Below are 24,737 nucleotides of genomic sequence, written 5' to 3' on the forward strand. Positions count from 1 at the left end.
AGCTCAAAGCTAACAGTCAATAGTTTGGAATAGGTTTGGGAAGGAAAACCAAGTGGTAAACCAGATTTGCTTTATTCTAATGAAAAAATCCCACAGAAAGAATATCTTAAATATTTCCCTAATGATAGTTTAAATTTTTTATTGCTATAAAGTCTATTTAGCTTGATCTGTTTTTAATATTTATAAATAATGTTCATGTGATTTTATTCAACATGTTTGCTAGCATTACTGAGTTACTTAGGACAAAGTATAATTCAGGAAGAAAAATTATCAATAAATGATTGATCTGTGATATTAAAAGTTGAAGCTGCTAGATAAGACTAATTAGAGCGTGACATTCAAGATGTTTCCTTTTCCCTCATTCATGCAAACAGGCTGTAAACTCAGGAAAACAAAATTAAGTTCTAAATCCTGTAGTAGTATAGATAATTATGCTCGTAATCAGGAGAAATCAGTGTAAATATTACTAAAAGTACCAAAACATAAATACTAATGTTATTTTTTTAAAAGTAAAGCTAACAGTTTATTAAGCAAATTCACAAGAGTCTACCGCTCCTCTTTTGGAAATGCCAGGCACGCATGACATCTTACTAGTGCCTTAGGTCAGTTTCAAAACTGAATAAAAAGGAAGTCCATTCCGCATAACTACTCAACTTGTGACCACCCACCATTCCTAACTACAACATAAGCTTATAATTAGCAGAATCAAGTTAAAGCTAAGATGAATCTCAATAATATACTAACCAATTTTCCCAAAAGGATCATCCTTGAAAGGATCACCTGTAATAAAATAAATAAGTGGAAATCAAAATAATATTTACTGTTGTGGAACCGTTACTTATTTTGGAAAGAAAAATGCAAAAGAGTTTTGACACAAGTGGTATTTAACATAGTTTACAATGACAGCAGGTATTTTATCAAACGTGTTTCTTCAAAAGACGGTAGGGAACTTAAGGATGGGGATCAGCTCCTAACCCTCTGTCTAAGTAATCTAGTGCGGCTGTAACAGAAATACCACAAGTGGACGGCCTTAAAAAACAGAAATTTATTCTCTCTCAGTCTAGTAGGCTAGGAGTCCAAATTTAGGGCTTCAGCTCCAGGGGAAAGCTTTCTCTGTTGGCTCTGGAAGAAGGTCCTTTGTCATCAATCTTCCCCTGGACTAACAGCTTTTCTGCACAGGAACCCCAGGTCCAAAGGACTCACTCTGCTTCCGGCGCTGCTTTCTTGGTGCTGAGGTTCACTTTCGACTCTCTGCTCACTTTCCCTGTTATATCTCAAAAGAGATTGGCTCAAGACACAATCTAATCTTGTGGATTGAGTTCTACCTCATTAACAGAACTGCCACCTCATTAACATCATAGAGGTAGGAAATATAACACATAGGAAAGTCATATCAGATGACAAAATGGTGGACAATCACAAAATACTGGGAATCATGGCCTAGCCAAATTGATACACATATTTTTTGGGGGAACACAATTCAATCCATGCTACCCTCCTATAGCTTTCACTCTTTTAAAACAATGGTACTGGCGTTTTTAATAAACAATTGTTGGTTGACCCAAGATTGCCCAATCTCCTCTGCTGCTCCATAACATCGCTATCCTTTGGACCCTTGTCTTGAAGAAGAAACATGCTCTTAATCAAAGAGTTCCTAAAACATCATCAAAAGCTTAGTTCCAGGGTTTAGTTGCCCAAGGAGGACAAATACTAGCAAATTTGGGCATATAACCCCTCACTCTTTCCTCTACTATTGTTGTAACAAGCAGGCTCTCAAAACTAAAGCCCTATTCTTATACAGTTTATATATTTAAAAAAATCTTTTTTGTAAATCAATGATACAAAAATAAGAGTACTTACTGCCAACAAAAGGATCAGACTGGAAAAAATCCAAGTTTGTATCTGCAACTGGATCTGTCAGTGAGCTTGATTCTACATTAAACGGATCTTCCTAAAAAATAATATTAAAAAAATTTTTTTAGGAACCAAAGAAGTTTTAAAAGGTAACATTTTAAAATAAACATCAGATCATATGCATGTTTTGAAAAATCAACTGAATGTAGTTTAACAAATACTTCCACTGTCAGAAAGTATAGTTGACACATTTTTCTCTTCTCTTAGCATAAAACAATGTGTAACTCACCTTTTCTTAGCCTAAAACCAGTGATAAGAACATTTAAATATAAAATTACTTTTACCTCTTTTGAGTGTTTGTCACTGTTAAATTCAGGACAAGATTCTTCATTAACAGCTGCAGTCACCACTTCCTTTTCATCAGTCATACCAGTAGGTGGTATTTCAGGACTATTTCTTGCCTACAAAATATTGATGCTACATGAATTAACAATATACTTTCCTACCTGACAGAGGAAACTAACAAAGGACAACCAAAAATTATAAAAATTACAACAACCACACACACACACACACACAAAAAGCAAGTAGAACATATGCTTTGAATGACTACTTCTTCTATAATCTTTCTTAGAAAATGATAACACCAACCACTGAAGTCAGAGAGTCAGAAACCTTCTTAACCACTTCCCTTTCAGTCATCCCCAAAGTTCTAGAGTCAGAAACCAAGTCCTATCGAATCTACACCATATCTCTTTCTTGAGTCTTTCACTTCCTGTCCCCTGTCACTGTCACTATCACCTATTTACAGGATCAACATTTCTGATCCAGATTACTGTAGCAGCCTTCCAATTGCCTTCCTACTTCCAACATGAGCCCTTCCAGTCTATCCTCTTTACAGTAGTCAAAGTAAATGATCTAAAATATGAATTTGATCATGACCTTCTCGTTAAAAGTCCTTCAATGGCTCCTCATTGCTTTCCAGATTCAGACTAGTAGTAGGTATTAAGCTTAAGAAGCAGCAGGGGCAATCTCCATTTCACACGACCCTTAAGTCTTTGAAAGACAGCTGAATAATTTGTCTTTTGTGTTTAAAAGAATATTATACAGTAATATATTCCAAGATGGTACTATCTAAATAAATTCAAGCCTGTTAATTTTACATTCTTAACGTTTCTCACATTTATATGCTTCTCATTATCCCTCCCATTACTGCTTAAGTTCAGGCTAAAACAACTCTCACATTAATATAACAATATAATACTAACGTATCAACATATAATAAGATATTAACATATCTTAGTGTCTTAACGTATCTCTTTGCATCCATTTTCACTCTCCAATCCATTTTCCACATTTTCGAAAGGGTAAATTTAACCTTGTCACTTCCTGCTTAAAATTCTTCAATAGCTACTCATCACAGTAAGACAAATCCCCAATCCTTCACTATGAATCCAAATTTCTTACCCTTTCTGACCTAAAAGTGGTCATCTTCAACCAGGTACACATCATAATCACCATGAAATTTGTTTTTAAAATATATGCACTGGCTCCATTTCAGAAACTCTAGTTCAGCAAGTTTGTGGTGGGGCTCAGGAATCTTGATGTTGATAAAGTATCAGAGGTGATGAGATAGCCCCTACAGAACCTTATCTCCTCCCAGTGCTCTCCCCACCATCACAAGATACACTTTGAAAACTTCTTGTGGCACTGTACGGCATGGTTCCCCCCTCATCTCGTACCTATGTCAATGCTGTTTTCTCTGCGACGAATGCACCAACCCTTCTTTGCTTACCCCCTTCTGACTTGTCAAAGATCACTTGCAAAGTGTTTCCTACAAAAACTTCCCTGACCCCCCTCCAAACAGTCCTTCCTGAATATCCTGTGCTTTCCTTACCGAAGCCCTTTAACACGGTGCTGCAATACTAGGCCGTCTGCTGCTTGAAGCCAGAGCTAAATGTCCTTTGTCTCCACAGTCCTCACACATAACACAGCCCATCTGCTCATAGCTGGTACCCTCTAAACAAATGGTAAATAAATGTCCTCAACGTTATATAACAGAGAATTATGTTGGGCCCTGGGTGAAGGTACTTAAAAAACTTAAAAAAAATTTTTACTAACTACAGAACTACTGTCTTAAAAACATGTTCTATAGTAAATAATTCAGTTAAAATGACATTTTTACACTAATTAAAACTAGCACTACTGTATCAGTACTCATTCTCTGCCTTTAAAAACAAAGTCCCAATTATCCTCAGATGAGGCAAGGCTACATTTCTATTAGGATTTTGAGCTGAATCAATTTTTTTTTTCTTTTCTGAAGTTATCAAATAAAAGCTATGAAACTATTAGACTCACTGGAGATTCCTGGTGTATAGGCTCAGACTCTAGGTTGCTCTGGCCTTCAGCCTGCTCATTAAGGTTCGCTGTTTCACTGCTGCTGGTGCTGAGACTGCAATAATCTGTAGCACCATTTACAAGAATGCTGTGTGGACTACTGCACCAATTTAACTGATGATTATGGTTTTCCAGTTCTTTCATTTCCGTAAGTTTCATTTGTATCTGTCAACACAAAATAGAAATACAAAACAATTTAGTACTAGAAAGACATGCAACGTAAAAATGGCTATACCCTTAGACTTGGTCTGAGATAAATTTGCTTTCTTTAAGAACTCCCTGGGAATGTAGCATGACCTAGAGGAAAGAATTCAGTGACCCCTCCCAATAAGCTCCTCTTTTGAAGTTATACATGGATTTAGTTTTGTACTTTTTTTTTTCAAAACCCCAAGAATTCTGATTTAAATATCTGCAAATTGGCAGTCCTTCAGATAAAGAAGGGTTAGGGCACTGGGAAGAAGACAGCCAAGTGGCAGAGCGAGAGGCAAAACTGTTGTGGTGAAGCTTTAACCCATTGCTGCTGAGTGGATTCTGACTCATAGTGACCCTAGGATGAAGCTTTAGGAGAGAGAAGGGAAGCTGAGGGACAGGACAGCACACCCATAAGTAGTCCTAATGGGAAAGTGGGAATGAAGACACAAAGGTAAAATGAGCTAGCTTCCTATGCTTTGGCATTATTTACTAGTGTTCTACAGCCCTAGGAAGTATTCTCTAAATCTAAGCTATGCCAAGCAGGTTAAATAAAGGACACTCAAGATTTTCTGACCTCAAACATCCAAGTGACTTTATACTCCAGGGACAACAGTGGGACAGAGAAGGCAGAATTCAATAAATTCTAGGGTGTATAAAAAGAAAAATGTTGGGGACCAGAGGCAGCGGGAAAAACATTTTTTTGTGTGGGGGGGGGGGCAGAATTTGCCTTCTCAACTTCTTTAAATGTTTGTAAATTTGTTTTTTTTTTTTTATAGATAAAAACAAATTTACAAACATTTAAAGAAGTTGAGAAGGCAAATTCTGCCCCCCCACAACAAAATGTTCCTAGTGAAAAAGGAATAATAAATGGAATCTTACTGAATAGTACCCATCTTTCATAAAATATTTAAAAATGACATTGGAGCTCCCTTTATTTAGCATGTTTGCTTTTTTTTTTTTTTTTAGCAAACATAAAAATTACCTATTGACCTTTCATAAGTTTACTCAAGGCTCTGGTCCCACAGTCTTATTTTTCCCATAGGGTTTTAAGTTGCTCAAGTTGGAATCTATAATTAACCATAAGTCTTTCCAGGGCTATAACCTGGGGAAAAAATACCATATTGGATTAGGAGACAGGTTTAAATCTAGTACTGTCATCTTCCAGTTAGGTGATCTTAGCCAAAGAAACATCTTCAGGCCTCCACTTCTTAATCTATACAAGGAGTACCTCCACAGAGGATTGTTATGTAGACCAAAAGAAGTAATATCTTTGAAAGAACTCTGTAAAATGCAACGGTCTATGTAAATGATGGACAATGTGGGTAAAAGTGCCTAGCACACTGTAATTCTCACTTTTATAGCAGTTAGGTTTTTTCCAGCACCTTGTTTTCCCCCTGCCTTTTGCACTAATTCACCCCATTTTTAAAAAGTAAAAGGTCTGAAGCTCCTTGAGGGCAGGGACCACACCTTTTGCTATCAGTTTGTATCTCCAGTGCCTAGCACAATGATATACACTGTAAGTGCTCAACATATATTCATGGGATGAACACAGTACTGTACTTATAAATTAAACAGTGGGCATCAATAAGCATATACAGGCAGTCCCTGGGTTATGAAAGATATCCATTCCTAACTGTGTCCTTAAGTCATCAAGTCAAACGTGTAGGTGAGTTGCAACAGGTGCATTTCTCATTTAGCTTCACTTTAGTGCAAGAAAAGGCTCAAAGCCTTTTCAATGATTTAAAAGCTGCCTGTGCAGCAAGTTAAGGTGATTTGTGACGAAGAATTTGTTGTGAGTAGGGGTTGGTTCAACCCTTTCAAAGTGAGGGCAAATTTACATAGCATCAGAGGGCAAGTACAAATTGTCCCTAATTTGGATGTTTGTAACCTGAGGACTGCCTGGATATCTACCAAACTGTATTTAATTTAAATTTAAATACACTCTGTATATTCCTAGTTCCATAGAGCAGTGGCTTGTAAACTTTACTTTTACCCACAGATATAAACATGTTTTACATTCTAACCCAGTACACTAAGCAACTAATCTGAGAAGAACAGGGCATCAGGATTGGAGGAAGACTCATTAACAACCTGCATTTTGAAGATGACACAACTTCTCTTGCTGAAAATGAAGAGGATTTGAAGCACTTACTGATAAAGATCAAAGACCACACCCTTCAGTATGGATTATACCGCAACATAAAGAAAACAAAAATCCTCACAACTGGACCAATAAGCAACATCGTGATAAATGGGGAAAAGACTGAAGTCAAGGGTTTCATTTTACTTGAATCCACAATCAACACCCATGGAAGCAGCCGTCAAGAAATCAAAAGATGCATTGTACTGGGCACATCTGCTGCAAAAGACCTGTTTAAAGTGTTGAAAAGCAAAGATGTCACCTTGAAGACTAAGGTGCACATGACCCAAGCCATGCTGTTTTCAATTGCCTCCTATGCATGTGAAAGCTGGACAGTGAATAAGGAAGACCCAAGAACTGATACCTTTGAACTGTGGTGTTGGAGAAAAATATTGAATATACCACGGACTGCCAGAAGAATGAACAAATCCGTCTTGGAACAAATCCAGAAGTTCGACCAGAATGCTCCTTTGAAAAAAGGACGGTGAGACTATATCTCACATACTTTGGACATGTTGTCCGGAGGGATCAGGCCCTGGAGAAGGACATCATGCTTGGTAAAGTAGAGGGTCAGCGAAAAAGAGGAAGACCCTCAGTGAGATAGACTGACACACTGGCTCCAACAATGGGCTTAAGCATAACCACGATAGTGAGGATGGGGCAGGACTGGGCAGTGTTTCGCTCTGTTGCACATAGGGTCGCTATGAGTCGGAGCCAACTCAATGGCACCTCACAGCAACAATGACCTAGTATATTCATATGTATATACTTGCATGTGTCTGTGTGTATGCACATATAAGCAAATACATATATAATGCAGACATATATATCATGTGTATGTATATATAAGCATATAATATATATACATACACACACGATAATGAAGCAAAAGTTTCATTAAGTAATACTTAATCTTAGTGTATGTAATGCATTCTGATGTTTCCTATTCTCTCGTATTTCAAATTTTAAAACATTTTTATCATGAGCATTAAATCAATTTCATGACCCACTGTAACCTTACAGTTTAAAATTAAAAACCTGAACATTAAAATAATATCTATCACAAAGATGAAGGAATAAGTGGAAACACCTGCCTAGTAAACAACTGACTATGACACATTTGTTCCTTAAAGTTATTGCTGAGAAATCTATTAAAATCTTGAACAAAACTAGGCTTTCATATGTCAGCTCTCCCAGGTACCTGTCTCTAAGCCTGTTTTCTTCCTAAGGTGGAATCTTTCTAGTTTCTATGTAAACTCAGAGGACATAGGAAAAAAAAAACAAAAAAAACCCAGCAATTAACACAAGCTCTTTGCAAACTGTGCAAGAGAAGTGCAATAAACTATTAGAATGCTAGAGATACTTAGATAACTATAGCATATGTTTTATAAGTAATGTGTAGATTTAAGATCAGCGCTTCTTGGCTTTACTCTTGTTGCAAAAACTAGGTAAGAAATAAGAGGAAAGAGGAAGATTTGGTGAGTCAGAAAGATCTTCTTCAGCTACCCTTTTCAGAAACATTTCAGTTTAACTTTAGAGAGTCATGAAAGTCTCAGGCACACTTACAGTTGGACTTTCATTTTTATAGATCCATGAGCACATATTGCTCTTTGCCAAAAGGACATATAAAAGCCATTAAATCAAACGTTATAAGAAATTTGTGTTATTTATTCTTTAAGTTTGGAGATCAAATTTACTCTGGTACTCTAGGTAGTACAATTTGCTGAGGCTGTTTTCCTTAATCACAAACATTTTTTCCCCCTCAATGATGACTTAGGAATATTCAGATCCCTTTCTACTTAAGCATTTACGCTCCCTCTTTTGGAAGAAGCTCTCTTTCAAAAAAGTCAAAAAAAAGAAAATGGAAAGATAAGCCAGAGGTACGGAGAAAAAATTTGCAAACCTTTTATCTGATAAAGGACTTATACCTAGAATATATAAAGAACTCTTGAAATTAAGTAAGAAAGAACAACCCAATTGAAATATGGGCAAAAGATTTAAATAGACATTTAAGCTAAGAAGATACATAAATAGCTAAACAGCACATGAAAAGATGCGAAACATCATTAGTCATTAGGGAAATGCAAATTAAAACCACAATGAGATAGCTACCACTTGACACCTACTAAAATGAACTTAATTAAGAAGACAGACAATAAAAGTGTCGGTGAAGATGTGGAGAAACTCATGTACCGTTCATGGGAATGTAAGATGGTGCAGCCACTTTGAAAAAAGGTTGGCAGTTTCTTAAAAAGTTAAACATAACTTTACCACATGACCAACTATTCCACACCCAAGAGAAATGAAAACATACGTTCACATACAGATTTGTACGTAAATTTTCATGACAGCATTACTCATTTCATATTAGCCAAAAAGTAGAAAGAATCCAAATGTCCATTATCTGGTGAATGGATAAACAAATGCATTCCATACAATAAAATATTATTGAATAATAAAATGAAACATAATGTCAATACATGCTACAATACTGGATGAGCCTCAAAAAAATTACGCTAAGTGAAAGAAGCCATATGCAAAAGACTACATATTGTATAATTACATTTATATGAAATTTCCAGAAAAGGAATGTCTATAGAGGCAGAAAGCAGATTACTGGTAACCCAGGAGTAGAAGTGGACACTGACTACAAACAGGTACAAAGGATCCTTTGGGAGTTACAATAAAAATATTATAAAACTGAATTTCACACATGATGATCTTTGCACAACTCTAAAATTACTTTTAAAAAAATCATTGAGAGGCAGGACCAAGATGGCGAACTAGGTGCACGCTACCGCGGATCCCTCTTGCAACAAAGACTCGGAAAAACAAGTGAATCGATCACATACATAACAATCTACGAACCCTGAACAACAAACACAGATTTAGAGATGGAGAACGAACAAATACGGGGAAGCAGCGATTGTTTTCAGAGCCTGGAGCCAGCGTACCAGTCAGGTGACCTTCGGTGCCCGATTTGTGGCAGAGCCCAGGGGGGCAGATGGCACAAACAAGTGGCCCAGCCCTGGCCCCCGAACTCATTCCGGGAGGGGGCCCAGCCGGTTCGTGAGGGCGGCGTGGCGACGCAGCCGGTGGGAGAAGTCCCCAGGAGACAGTGACGGGTCTTGGAGCGGGGAGAGCGGCGTCCCAGCCAGGGAACCGTCCCGCCAGGATTTTGACTGGGCGCAGGCACGGCATAGGCGCGGAGAGCTACTCCACCGCCCTGAACTAGCCCGGGTGGAGGGCCCAGCCGGTTCGCGCGGGCGGCGTGGCGACGCAGCCGGTGAAGGAGGTTCCAGGGGGGCAGCGACTGGTCTTGGAGCGGGGAGAGCGGCATCCCAGCCGGGACGCGTGGTCGTGGTGCAAGCTCGGGGAGCTACTCCGCTCTCCTGAGCTGACTCGGGGGGGGGCCAGCCGGTTCGCGGAGGAGGCGCGGCTGGCGGGACGGGGAGTCCCTGGGAGGCAGTGACTGCTTTTGGAGTCAGGAGTGCACCGTCCCCGTAGGGGAACCTTGACATTGGGCATGGGGCTGGCAGCAGAGGATCTGACCGTGACTCCAGCGAGCCAGACCCCTGGGGGGCAATCTCCACACAGCCAGCACACATAGGCGACGTGCCCCGTGGGAATCTCAGATATAATAGTCATTCCAAGCAAGACAAGCAACTCTAGCTATCTTCTGAGGTGCTACTCTCCTATCTCTCTGATCCCTCCCCCACTCTCCCCAGGCAGCTTCATTAACATCCGAATAGCCTGAGCCAGAGGGAGAACTCTGATAGGGAACTGACTGCATTTTTTTTTAGCGGATTTTCTGGAAAAACTAGTTTCCCAGTAATGGATCGGAGACAGCAGTCCATATCAAACCACATAAAGAAGCAGACCATGACAGCTTCTCCAACCCCCGAAACAAAAGAATCAAAATCTTTCCCAAATGAAGATACAATCCTGGAATTATCAGATACAGAATATAAAAAACTAATTTACAGAATGCTTCAAGACATCACAAACGAAATAAGGCAAACTGCAGAAAAAGCCAAGGAACACACTGATAAAACTGTTGAAGAACTCAAAAGGATTATTCAAGAACATAGTGGAAAAATTAATAAGTTGCCAAGAATCCACAGAGAGACAGCATGTAGAAATCCAAAAGATTAACAATAAAATTACAGAATTAGACAACGCAACAGCAAGTCAGAGGAGCAGACTCGAGCAATTAGAATACAGACTGGGACATCTGGAGGACCAGGGAATCAACACCAACATAGCTGAAAAAAATCAGATAAAAGAATTAAAAAAATGAAGAAACCCTAAGAATCATGTGGGACTCTATCAAGAAGGATAACTTGCGGGTGACTGGAGTCCCAGAACAGGGAGGGGGGACAGAAAACACGGTGAAAATAGTTGAAGAACTCCTGACACAAAACTTCCCTGACATCATGAAAGACGAAAGGATATCTATCCAAGATGCTCATCGAACCCCATTTAAGATTGATCCAAAAAGAAAAACACCAAGACATATTATCATCAAACTCGCCAAAACCAAAGATAAACAGAAAATTTTAAAAGCTGCCAGGGAGAAAAGAAAGGTTTCCTTCAAGGGAGAATCAGTAAGAATAAGTTCAGACTACTCAGCAGAAACCATGCAGGCAAGAAGGGAATGGGACGACATATACAGAGCACTGAAGGAGAAAAACTGCCAGCCAAGGATCATATATCCAGCAAAACTCTCTCTGAAATATGAAGGCGAAATTAAGATATTTACAGATAAACACAAGTTTAGAGAATTTGCAAAAACCAAAGCAAAGCTACAAGAAATACTAAAGGATATTGTTTGGTCAGAAAACCAATAATATCAGATACCAGCACAATACAAGGTCACAAAAGAGAACGTCCTGATATCAACTCAAATAGGGAAATCACAAAAACAAATTAAGATTAATTAAAAAAAAAAAAAATACACATAACAGGGAATCATGGAAGTCAATAGGTAAAAGATCACAATAATCAAAAAGAGGGACTAAATACAGGAGGCATTGAACTGCCAGATGGAGAGTGATACAAGGCGATATAGAACGATACAAGTTAGGTTTTTACAAAAATAGGGGTAAATAATAAGGTAACCACAAAAAGGTATAACAACTCCATAACTCAAGACAAAAGCCAAGAAAAACGTGTAACGACTCAACTAACATAAAGTCAAACACTATGAAAATGAGGATCTCACAATTTACAAAGCAAAACATCTCAGCACAAAAAAGTATGTGGAAAAATGAAATGGCCAACAACACACATGAAAAGGCATCAAAATGATAGCACTAAAAACTTATTTATCTATAATTACGCTGAATGTAAATGGACTAAATGCACCAATAAAGAGACAAAGAGTCACGGACTGGATAAAGAAACACGATCCATCTATATGCTGCCTACAAGAGACACATCTTAGACTTAGAGACACAAACAAACTAAAACTCAAAGGATGGAAAAAAATATATCAAGCAAACAATAAGCAAAAAAGAAGAGGAGTAGCAATATTAATTGCTGACAAAATAGACTTTAGACTTAAATCCATCACAAAGGATAAAGAAGGACACTATATAATGATAAAAGGGACAATTGATCAGGAAGACATAACCATATTAAATATTGATGCACCCAATGACAGGGCTGCAAGATACATAAATCAAATTTTAACAGAACCGAAAAGTGAGATAGACACCTCCACAATTATAGTAGGAGACTTCAACACACCACTTTCGGAGAAGGACAGGACATCCAGTAAGAAGCTCAATAGAGACACGGAAGATCTACTTAAAACAATCAACCAACTTGACCTCATTGACTTAAACAGAACTCTGCACCCAATTGCTGCAAAGTATACTTTTTTTTTCTAGCGCACATGGAACATTCTCTAGAATAGACCACACATTAGGTCATAAAACAAACCTTTGCAGAGTCCAAAATATCGAAATATTACAAAGCATCTTCTCAGACCACAAGGCAATAAAACTAGAAATCAATAACAGAAAAACTAGGGAAAAGAAATCAAATACTTGGAAAATGAACAATACCCTCCTGAAAAAAGACTGGGTTATAGAAGACATTAAGGAGGGAATAAGGAAATTCATAGAATGCAACGAGAATGAAAATACTTCCTATCAAAACCTCTGGGACACAGCAAAAGCAGTGCTCAGAGGCCAATTTATATCAATAAATGCACACATACAAAAAGAAGAAAGAGCCAAAATCAGAGAACTGTCCCTACAACTTGAACAAATAGAAAGTGAGCAACAAAAGAATCCGTCAGGCACCAGAAGAAAACAAATAATAAAAATTAGAGCTGAACTAAATGAATTAGAGAACAGAAAAACAATTGAAAGAATTAACAAAGCCAAAAGCTGGTTCTTCGAAAAAATTAACAAAATTGATAAACCATTCGCTAGACTGACTAAAGAAATACAGGAAAGGAAACAAATAACCCGAATAAGAAACGAGAAGGACCACATCACAACAGAACCAAATGAAATTAAAAGAATCATTTCACATTACTACGAAAAATTGTACTCTAACAAATTTGAAAACCTAGAAGAAATGGATAAATTCTTGGAAAAACATTACCTACCTAAACTAACACATTCAGAAGTAGAACAACTAAACAGACCCATAACAAAAAAAGAGATTGAAACGGTAATCAAAAAACTTCCAACAAAAAAAAGCCCTGGCCCGGACGGCTTCACTGCAGAGTTCTACCAAACCTTCAGAGAAGACTTAACACCATTACTACTGAAGCTATTTCAAAGTATAGAAAAAGACGGAATACTACCCAACTCATTCTATGAAGCCACCATCTCCCTGATACCAAAACCAGGTAAACACATTACAAAAAAAGAAAATTATAGACCTATATCCTTCATGAACACAGATGCAAAAATTCTCAACAAAATTCTAGCCAATAGAATCCAACAACACATCAAAAAAATAATTCACCATGATGAAGTGGGATTTATACCAGGTATGCAAGGCTGGTTTAATATCAGAAAAACCATTAATATAATCCATCACATAAATAAAACAAAAGATAAAAACCACATGATCTTATCAACTGATGCAGAAAAGGCATTTGACAAAGTCCAACACCCATTTATGATAAAAACTCTTACCAAAATAGGAATTGAGGGAAAATTCCTCAACATAATAAAGGGCATCTATGCAAAGCCAACAGCCAATATCACTCTAAATGGAGAGAACCTGAAAGCATTTCCCTTGAGAACGGGAACCACACAAGGATGCCCTTTATCACCGCTCTAATTCAACATCGTACTTGAAGTCCTAGCCAGGGCAATTAGGCTAGACAAAGAAATAAAAGGTATCCGCATTGGCAAGGAGGAAGTAAAGTTACCACTATTTGCAGATGACATGATCTTATACCCAGAAAACCCTAAGGAATCCTCCAGAAAACTACTGAAACTAATAGAAGAGTTTGGCAGAGTCTCAGGTTATAAAATAAACATACAAAAATCACTTGGATTCCTCTACATCAACAAAAAGAACACCGAAGAGGAAATAACCAGATCAATACCATTCACAGTAGCCCCCAAGAAGATAAAATACTTAGGAATAAATCTTACCAAGGATGTAAAAGACCTATACAAAGAAAACTACAAAGCTCTACTACAAGAAATTCAAAAGGACATACTTAAGTGGAAAAACATACCTTGCTCATGGATAGGAAGACTTAACATAGTAAAAATGTCTATTCTACCAAAAGCCATCTATACATTTAACGCACTTCCGATCCAAATTCCAATGTCATATTTTAAGGGGATAGAGAAACAAATCACCAATTTCATATGGAAGGGAAAGAAGCCCCGAATAAGCAAAGCATTACTGAAAAAGAAGAAGAAAGTGGGAGGCCTCACTTTACCTGATTTCAGAACCTATTATACAGCCACAGTAGTCAAAACAGCCTGGTACTGGTACAACAACAGGCACATAGACCAATGGAACAGAATTGAGAACCCAGATATAAATCCATCCATGTATGAGCAGCTGATATTTGACAAAGGCCCAGTGTCAGTTAATTGGGGAAAAGATAGTCTTTTTAACAAATGGTGCTGGCATAACTGGATATCCATTTGCAAAAGAATGAAACAGGACCCATACCTCTCACCATGCATAAAAACTAACTCCAAGTGGATCAAAGACCTAAACATAAAGACTAAAACAATAAAGATCATGGAAGAAAAAATAGGGACAACCTTAGGAGCCCTAATACAAGGCATAAACAGAATACAAAACATTACCAAAAATGATGAAGAGAAACCCGATAACTGGGAGCTCCTAAAAATCAAACACCTATGCTCATCTAAAGACTTCACCAAAAGAGTAAAAAGACCACCTACAGACTGGGAAAGAATTTTCAGCTATGACATCTCCGACCAGCGCCTGATCTCTAAAATCTACATGATTCTGTCAAAACTCAACCACAAGAAGACAAACAACCCAATCAAGAAGTGGGCAAAGGATATGAACACACATTTCACTAAAGAAGATATTCAGGCAGCTAACAGATACATGAGAAAATGCTCTCGATCATTAGCCATTAGAGAAATGCAAATTAAAACTACGATGAGATTCCATCTCATACCAACTAGACTGGCATTAATCCAAAAAACACAAAATAATAAATGTTGGAGAGGCTGCGGAGAGATTGGAACTCTTATACACTGCTGGTGGGAATGTAAAATGGTACAACCACTTTGGAAATCTATCTGGCGTTATCTTAAACAGTTAGAAATAGAACTACCATACAACCCAGAAATCCCATTCCTCGAAATACACCCTAGAGATACAAGAGCCTTCACAGGAACAGATATATGCACACCCATGTTTATTGCAGCTCTGTTTACAATAGCAAAAAGCTGGAAGCAACCAAGGTGTCCATCAACGGATGAATGGGTAAATAAATTGTGGTACATTCACACAATGGAATACTACGCATCGATAAAGAACAGTGACGAATCTCTGAAACATTTCATAACATGGAGGAACCTGGAAGGCATTATGCTGAGCGAAATCAGTCAGAGGCAAAAGGACAAATATTGTATAAGACCACTATTATAAGATCTTGAGAAATAGTAAAAACTGAGAAGAACACATACTTTTGTGGTTACGAAGGGGGGAGGGAGGGAGGGAGGGAGGGAGAGGGTTTTTATTGATTTATCAGTAGATAAGAACTGCTTTGGGTGAAAGGAAAGACAACACTCAATACATGGAAGGTCAGCTCAATTGGACTGGACCAAAAGCAAAGAAGTTTCCGGGATAAAATGAATGCTTCAAAGGTAAGCGGAGCAGGGGCGGGGGTCTGGGGAACATGGTTTGAGGGGACTTCTAAGTCAATTGGCAAAATAATTCTATTATGAAAACATTCTGCATCCCACTTTGAAATGTGGCGTCTGGGGTCTTAAATGCTAACAAGCGGCCATCTAAGATGCAACAATTGGTCTCAACCCACCTGGAGCAAAGGAAAATGAAGAACACCAAGGTCACACAACAACTAAGAGCCCAAGAGACAGAAAGAGGCACGTGAACCAGAGACCTACATCATCCTGAGACCAGAAGAACTAGTTGGTGCCCGGCCACAATCGATGACTGCCCTGACAGGGAGCACAACAGAGAACTCCTGAGGGAACAAGAGATCAGTGGGATGCAGACCCCAAATTCTCATAAAAAGACCATACTTAATGGTCTGACTGAGACTAGAGGAATCCCGGTGGCTATGCTCCCCAGACCTTCTGTTGGCACAGGACAGGAACCATCCCCGAAGACAACTCATCAGACATGAAAGGCACTGGTCAGCGGGGGGGAGAGAGATGCTGATGAAGAGTGAGCTAATTATTTCAGGTGGACACTTCAGAGTGTGCTGGCAACTCTTGTCTGGAGGGGGGATGGGAGGATAGAGAGAGAGGGAAGCTGGCAAAATTGTCACGAAAGGAGAGACTGAAAGGGCTGACTCAAGAGGGCGAGAGCAAGTGGGAGTACGGAGTAAGATGTATGTAAACTTATATGTGACAGACTGATTGGATTTGTAAACGTTCACTTGAGGCTTAATAAAAGTTAATAAAAAAAATAAATAAAAATGAAATAAATGAAAAAAAAATCATTGAATTGAGCCCTTAAAATTGGTGAGTTTTACGGTATGTCAATTATGCCTAAAAAAAAAAAAAAAAAACTGCTTTAAAAAAAGGCAAAGAAGAAAGCTATTTTAAAGACTACCCATTCATTGTGGTAGCATTCTCACTAGGATAATTCCTTCTTTTGGGTTACTGTTTATTGAGTACGTATACTGTATAACTAAAGGATTACTATGAGTCAGAATCGACTTGATGGCAACGGGTTTGGTTTGGTTTTTTATGCTCAACAAGATCCGTGCTAAGTGGCAGACATAAAAAAAAATATATGTATAAGTTCCTAAATCAAAAATCTCACTCTGCTGGGGAGACAGACATATAAACAAATACACAGGAGAAAATGTTACTATTGCAATGACAGAAGTATAGAGTACTAAGTGGGCCCAAAGAAGGCAGGGCTCAGGAAATGCCATAAAGAAATAACAGCTTAAGCTATGTCCTACAAGATGAGTGAGTAGATTTTATCTGCCAGACAAGTAGGAGAAGGAAGCATATAAAAAGGGCTTAATTATATACAATATTTAACCAAGAAAACTGGACTGGGCTTGAAAGACCTGGATTCTAGGATGTGGCTCTTCTTAAGGCTGTGTAACCATGGGCAAGTTACTTAACCTTCCTTGGCTTCAGTTTGTTCAAAATGACAGGAATGGCAACATGATCTCTATCTAACCATCTCACCTACCATTCTATAAGATATTATTCTCCATTTAAGGAAGCCTAGAAAAAAAAAAAAAAAAGGATCTACACACAGGACCCAAGGCAACACTACTATACATTTATCTCTGTAAGTAACAACTTCCCAATTAAAAAAGTAAATGTTTCCAAATGAGCAAAATGGATTTCAAAATTAGAATCACGAAACGGAGGACACTGGGTTATTATTTATAAAAATAAGCAACACTTATTGAGCATTTATGTACCAAACAATATGCTAAAAATACCTCTTAAGTTTTGCTTCATTTAATCTTTACAGCAGCCCTAAGAGGTAGGAATATTATTAATTCTCTGATTTTAAAGATGCGGAATGACATTAAAGTGATTCACTAAGTGGCAGAGCCAGCACTTAAACATAGACTATCTAACTACAAAGCCTTAACTACTAACCTGAAGATAACCATCAGGTGCACAAGATACATGACAGTTTTAACTTATGACAGGAGCAGAACGGAGCAAGTAGGAGCTAGAATTTCTGAACTCAAAGATAAATCACTTGGCACTAAAATATCTGAAGAAAAATAAGATTAAAAAAATGAAGAAACCTTAAGAATCATGTGGGAGCCTATCAAGAGAAATGACCTACAAGTGATTGGAGTACCAGAACAGGGAAGGATAACAAAAAATACACAGAGAATTGCTGAAGATTTGTTCGTGGAAAACTTCCCTGGTATTGTGAAAGATGAGAAGATATTTATCCAAGATGCTCACCGATCTCCACATAAGGTAGATCTTAAAAGAAACTCACCCAGACATATTATAATAAAACTTGCCAAAACCAAAGGTGAAGACAGAACTATAAAAGCAGCGAGGGATAAACGAAAGGTCACCTACAAAGGAGAGCTGATAAGAATAAGCTTGGACTACTCGGCAGAAACCATGCAGGGAAGAAGGCAATGGGATGACATATTTAAAAACTGAAGGGAAAAAATTACCTGCCAAGAATCATATATCCAGCAAATTGTCTCTTAAATATGAAGGTGAAATTAAGACATTTCCAGATAAACACAAGTTGAGGGAATTCGTAAAAGCCAAACCAAAACTACAAGAAATACTAAAGGGAGTTCTCTGGTTAGAAAATCAGTATCAGATATCAACCCAAGACTAGAACACTGGGCAGAGCAACCAGAAGTCAACCCAGACAGGGAAATCCAAAAAAGCAAAGCAAGATTATATAAAAAAGAGTTCAAAACAGGGTAATAGAGATGTTATTATGTAAAAGAAGACAACACTGGAATAATAAAGAGGGACAAAGGAATGTAATCATACACCTTCCATATGGAGAGGAAGATACGGCGATACAAAGCAATAAAGGTTAGGTTTAAATTTAGAAAAATAGGGGTAAATAGTAAGGCAACCACGAAGGAGACAAAGTATCCTACTTATCAAAATAAAATACAAGGGAAAAATACAGACGCAGCAGAAACAAAATCAACAACAAATATGAGGAAAGGACAATACATAATCTACTCAGCACATAAAACTAAGGGGAAAACAGAAACTGTCAACAACACACAAAAAAAGACATCAAAATGATAGCACTAAATTCATACCTGTCCATAATTACCCTGAATGTAAATGGGCTAAATGCACCAATAAAGAGACAGAGAGTGGAAGAATGGATTAAAAAAACAAGATCCGTCTATATGCTGTCTACAAGAGACACACCTTAGACTTACAGACACAAACAAACAAAAACTCAAAGGATGGAAAAAAATGTATCAAGCAAACAATAATCAAAAAAGAGCAGGAGTGGCAATATTAATTTCTGACAAAATACACTTGAAAGTTAAATCCATCAGAAAGGATAAGGAAGGACACTATATAATGAATAACGGGACCATACACCAAGAAGATACAACCATATTAAATATTTATGCACCTAATGACAGGGCTGCAAGATACATAAAACAAACTCTATCAGCGTAGAAAAGTGAGATAGACAGCTCCACAATAATAGTAGGAGACTTCAACACACCACTTTCAGTGAAGGACAGGACATCCAGAAAGAACCTCAATAAAGACACAGAAGATCTAAATGCCACCATCAACCAACTTGACCTCGTAGACATATACAGAACACTCCACCCAACAGCAACCAACAATACTTACTTTTCTAGTGCACATGGAACATTCTCTAGAATAGACCAGATATTAGGTCATAAAGCAAGCCTTAGCAGAATCCAAAACATTGAAATATTACAAAGCATCTTCTCTGATCATAAGGCCATAAAAGTGGAAATCAGTGAAAGGGAAAAGAAATCAAACACTTGGAAACTGAACAATACCTTGCTCAAAAAAGACTCGATTATAGAAGACATTAAGGATGGAATAAAGAAGTTCAGAGAATCCAATGAGAATGAAAACACTTCCTATCAGAACCTTTGGGAGAGAGCAAAAGCAGTGCTCAGAGGCCAATTTATATCAATAAATGCATACATCCAAAAAGAAGAAAGGGCCAAAATCAAAGAATTATCCCTACAACTTGAACAAACAGAAAGACAGCAACAAAAGAAACCCTCAGGCACCAAAAGAAAACAAATAATAAAAATTAGAGAAGACCTAAATGAAACAGAAAACAGAAAAACAATTGAACGAGTTAACAAGACCAAAAGCTGTTTTTTTGAAAAAAATCAACAAAATTGATAAACCACCAGCCAAACTGACAAAAGAAAAACAGGAGAGGAAGCAAATAACCCGAATAAGAAATGAGATGGGCGATATCACAACAGACCCAACTGAAATTAAAAGAATCATATCAGATTACTATGAAGAACTATACTTAAACAAATTTGAAAACCTAGAAGAAATGGATGAATTCCTAAAAACACACTACCTACCTAAACTAACACAAACAGAGGTAGAACAAATAAATAGACCCATAACGAAAGAAGAGATTGAAAAGGTAATCAAAAAACTCCCAACAAAAAAAAGCCCTGGTCCAGATGGCTTCACTGCAGAGTTCTACCAAACTTTCAGAGAAGAGTTAACACCACTACTACTAAAGGTATTTCAGAGCATACAAAAGGACAGAATACTACCAAGCTCATTCTAAGAAGCCACCATATCCCTGATACCAAAACCAGGTAAAGACACCACAAGAAAAGAAAATTATAGACCTATATCCCTCATGAACGTAGATAGAAAAATTCTCAACAAAATTCTAGCCAATAGAATCCAACAACACATCAAAAAAATAATTCACCATGACCAAGTGGGATTCATATCAGCTATGCAGGGATGGGTTCAACATTAGAAAAACAATTAATGTAATCCACCACATAAATAAAACAAAAGACAAGAATCACATGATTTTATCAATTGATGCAGAAAAGGCATTTGACAAAGTTCAACACTCATTCATGATAAAAACTCTCAGGAAATAGGAATAGAAGGAAAATTCCTCAACATAATAAAGGGCATTTATACAAAGCCAACAACCAACATCACCCTAAATGGAGAGAGCCTGAAAGCCTTCCCATTGAGATTGGGAGCCAGACAAGGATGCCCTTTATCACTGCTCTTATTCATCATTGTGTTGGAGGTCCGAGCCAGAGAAATTAGGCTAAATAAAGAAATAAAGGGCACCCAGATCATCAAGGAAGAAGACAAAGTATCTCCATTTGCAGATGACATGATCTTATATACAGAAAACCCTAAAGAATCCTCCAGAAATCTACTGAAGCTAATAGAAGAGTTCAGCAGAGTATCAGGATACAAGATAAACATACAAAAATCAGTTGGATTCTTCTACACCAACAAAAAGAACACAGAAGAGGAAATCACCAAATCAATGCCGTTTACAGTCGCTCCCAAGAAAATAAAATACTTAGGAATAAATCTTACCAGAGATGTAAAAGGCTTATACAAAGAAAACTATAGTACACTTTTGCAAGAAACCAAAAGAGGCTTACCTAAGTGGAAAAACGTACCTTGCCCATGGATAGGAAGACTTAACAGTATAAAAATATCTATTCTACCAAAAAGCAATCTATACATTTAATGCAATTCCGATCCAAATCCCGATGACATTCTTTAATGAGATGGAGAAACAAATCACCAACTTCATATGGAAGGGAAAGAGGCCCCAGATAAATAAGGCATCACTGAAGAAGAAGAACAAGGTGGGAGGCCTTACTTTACCTGATTTTAGAACCTATTATAATGCCACAGTAGTCAAAACAGCATGGTACTGGTACGACAACAGATACATGGACCAATGGAACAGAATTGAGAATCCAGACATAAATCCATCTACATATGAGCAGTTGATATTTGACAAAGGCCCCAAAACAGTTAACTGCAGAAAAGACAGTCTTTTAAACAAATGGTGCTGGCAGAACTGGATATCCATCTGCAAAAAAATGAAACAAGACCCACACCTCACTCCATGCACAAAAACTAACTCAAAATGGATCAAAGACCTAAATATAAAATCTAAAATGATAAAGATCATGGAAGAAAAAATAGGGACAATGTTAGGAGCCCTAATACATGGCATAAACAGTACACAAAACATTATAAAGAATGTAGAAGAAAAACTAGATAACTGGGAGCTCCTTAAAATCAAACACCTATGCTCATCCAAAGACTTCACCAAAAGAGTAAAAAGACAGACTGGGAAAAAGTTTTTAGCTATGACATTTCTGATCAGCGCCTGATCTCTAAAATGTACATGATACTGCAAAAACTCAACTACAAAAAGACAAATAACCCTATTAAAAACTGGGAAAAAAAAGATGAATAGACACTTCACTAAAGAAGACATTCAGGTAAAAAACAGATATATGAGGAAATGTTCACGATCATTAGCCATTAGAGAAATGCAGATCAAAACTACCATGAGATTTCATCTCACTCCAACATGGCTGGCATTAATCCAAAAAACACAAAATAATAAATGTTGGAGAGGCTGTGGAGAGACTGGAACACTTATACACTGCTGATGGGAATGTCAAATGGTACACCCACTTAGGAAATCAGTTTGGCGCTTCCTTAAAAAGCTAGAAACAGAACTACCTTACGATCCAGCAATCCCACTCCTTGGAATATATCCTAGAGAAATAAGAGTCTTTACACAAACAGACATATGCATAGCACTGTTTACGATAGCAAAGAGATGGAAGCAACCAAGGTGCCCATCAGCAGATGAATGGATAAATAAATTATGGTATATTCACTCAATGGAATACTACGCATCGATAAAGAACAGTGAGGAATCTGTGAAACATTTCATAACATGGAGGAACCTGGAAGGCATTATGCTGAGTGAAATTAGTCAGTTGCAAAAGGACAAATATTACATAAGACCACTATGATAAGTACTTGAGAAATAGTTTAAACTGAGAAGAACGTATTCACTTGTTGTTATGACGGGGAGGGAGAGAAGTTGGGACAGGAGTATTTATTAATTAGATAGTAGATAAGAACTACTTTAGGTGAAGGGAAGGACAACACTCAGTACAGGGTAGGTCAGCACAATTGGACTAAACCAAAAGCAAAGAAGTTTCCTGAATAAACTGAATGCTTCGAAAGCCAGCATAGCAGGGGCAGGGGTCTGGGGACCATGGTTTCAGGGGACATCTAGGTCAACTGGCATAATAAAATCTATTTAGAAAACATTCTGCATCCCACCTTGAAGAGTGGCATCTGGGGTCTTAAACGCTAGCAAGCAGCCATCTAAGATGCATCAATTGGTCTCAACCCACCTGGATCAAAGGAGAATGAAGAACACCAAGGACACAAGGTGATTACGAGCCCAAGAGACAGAAAGGGCCACATGAACCAGAGACTACATCATCCTGAGACCAGAAAACTAGATGGTGCCCGGCTACAACTGATGACTGCCCTGACGGGGAACATAAGAGAGAACCCCTGAGGGAGCAGGAGAGCAGTGGGATGCAGATCCCAAATTCTCATAAGACCGGACTTAAGGGTCTGACTGAGACTAGAAGGACCCCAGTGGTCACGGCCCCCAGACCTTCTGTTGGCCCAGGACAGGAACCATTCCCAAAGCCAACTCTTCAGACATGGATTGGACTGGACAATGGGTTGGAGAGGGATGCTGGTGAGGAGTGAGTTTCTTGGATCAGGTGGACACTTCAGACTATGTTCACATCTCCTACCTGAAGGAGAGATGAGAGGGTAGAGGATGTTAGAAGCTGGCAAGATGGACACTAAAAGAGAGAGTGGAGGGAGAGAGTGGGCTGTCTCATTGGAGGAGAGTAATTGGCAGTATGTAGCAAGGTGTATGTAAGTTTATGTGAGAGACTGACTTGATTTGTAAACTTTCACTTAAAGCACAATAAAAAGTATAAAAAAAAAAGTTAAGAAAGAATCAAAAGGTTATATATAGGAGAGCCCATCTGAGCTTATTTCTCACGTCCCACAAAGACTTACTGAACTGATTTCCTGTTGTGAATCTTGTAGATGCTGCTGAAGAGGTGCCAGGTGAGCCTTCCCTGACTCCACACTCTCCTCTAATTCTGCTGTCTCTTGCTGTAAGCGGTTCAGCTCTTCTCTGGCTTTTGCCAGTTCTTCCTCATAAGTGGAGATCTGTGATTCTTGACTAGTTAATTCAGCTTTCAGAGAAGAGATCTACAATACAGAAATGATTGGGAAGAAAAAGGAAGAAATGTCATTAAAATGTTCCATAATTTAGTACTTTCATTGTTTAGCTTACTTTTTTTTGGTGTTTGTTTCTGATGTTTGAGAAGGGCAACTGGGGGTGGGATAGAGGAAATGTGAAGCAGAGGTATGGCTGAGTTGGTTCCAACTCAGTGACCTGATGTACAACAGAACAAAACAGTACTGGTCCCACAGTATCCTCAAATTGTTGTTATGTTTGAGCCTGTTGTTGCAGCCGCTGTGTCAGTCCATCTCATTGTGGGTCTTCCTCTTTTTCGCTGACCCTCTAACTTTACCACGCATGATGATTTTCTCCAGGGACTGTTCCCTCCTGATAACATGTCCAAAGGATGTGAGACAAAGTCTCACCATCCTTGCTTCTAAGGAACATTCTGGTTGTATTTCTTCCAAGATAGATTTGTTTATTCTTCTGGCAGTCCATCACATATTCAACATTCTTCACTAATACCATAATTGAAAGGCATCAATTCTTCTTTGGTCTTCCTCATTCATTGTTCAGTGTTCACATGAATATGAGGCAATGCCATGGCTTGGGTCAGGTGTACCTTAGTCTTCAGAGTGATGTCTTTGCTTTTTAACACCTGAAAGAGGTCTTTTGCTTT

General features: G+C 38.1%; 1 protein-coding gene across 5 annotated transcripts in view; it reads right to left on the bottom strand.

The window, feature by feature from the left end:
• The window catches only part of EPS15 (epidermal growth factor receptor pathway substrate 15), a 176,969-nt gene that overhangs the window by 28,468 nt on the left and 123,764 nt on the right, over positions 1 to 24,737 (bottom strand). For all 5 annotated transcript variants that reach the window (XM_064281947.1, XM_064281949.1, XM_064281950.1 and 2 more), the window contains 5 exons: positions 23,887 to 24,084; positions 4,213 to 4,416; positions 2,199 to 2,315; positions 1,861 to 1,951; positions 745 to 780 (listed from right to left, as the gene is read on the bottom strand). In XM_064281947.1, coding sequence (XP_064138017.1) covers positions 745 to 780; positions 1,861 to 1,951; positions 2,199 to 2,315; positions 4,213 to 4,416; positions 23,887 to 24,084 — 646 coding nt within the window. The remainder of the gene's footprint in view (positions 1 to 744; positions 781 to 1,860; positions 1,952 to 2,198; positions 2,316 to 4,212; positions 4,417 to 23,886; positions 24,085 to 24,737) is intronic.

This window comes from Loxodonta africana, chromosome 3, assembly GCF_030014295.1.
Source record: "Loxodonta africana isolate mLoxAfr1 chromosome 3, mLoxAfr1.hap2, whole genome shotgun sequence".
NCBI classification, from domain to species: domain Eukaryota; kingdom Metazoa; phylum Chordata; class Mammalia; order Proboscidea; family Elephantidae; genus Loxodonta; species Loxodonta africana.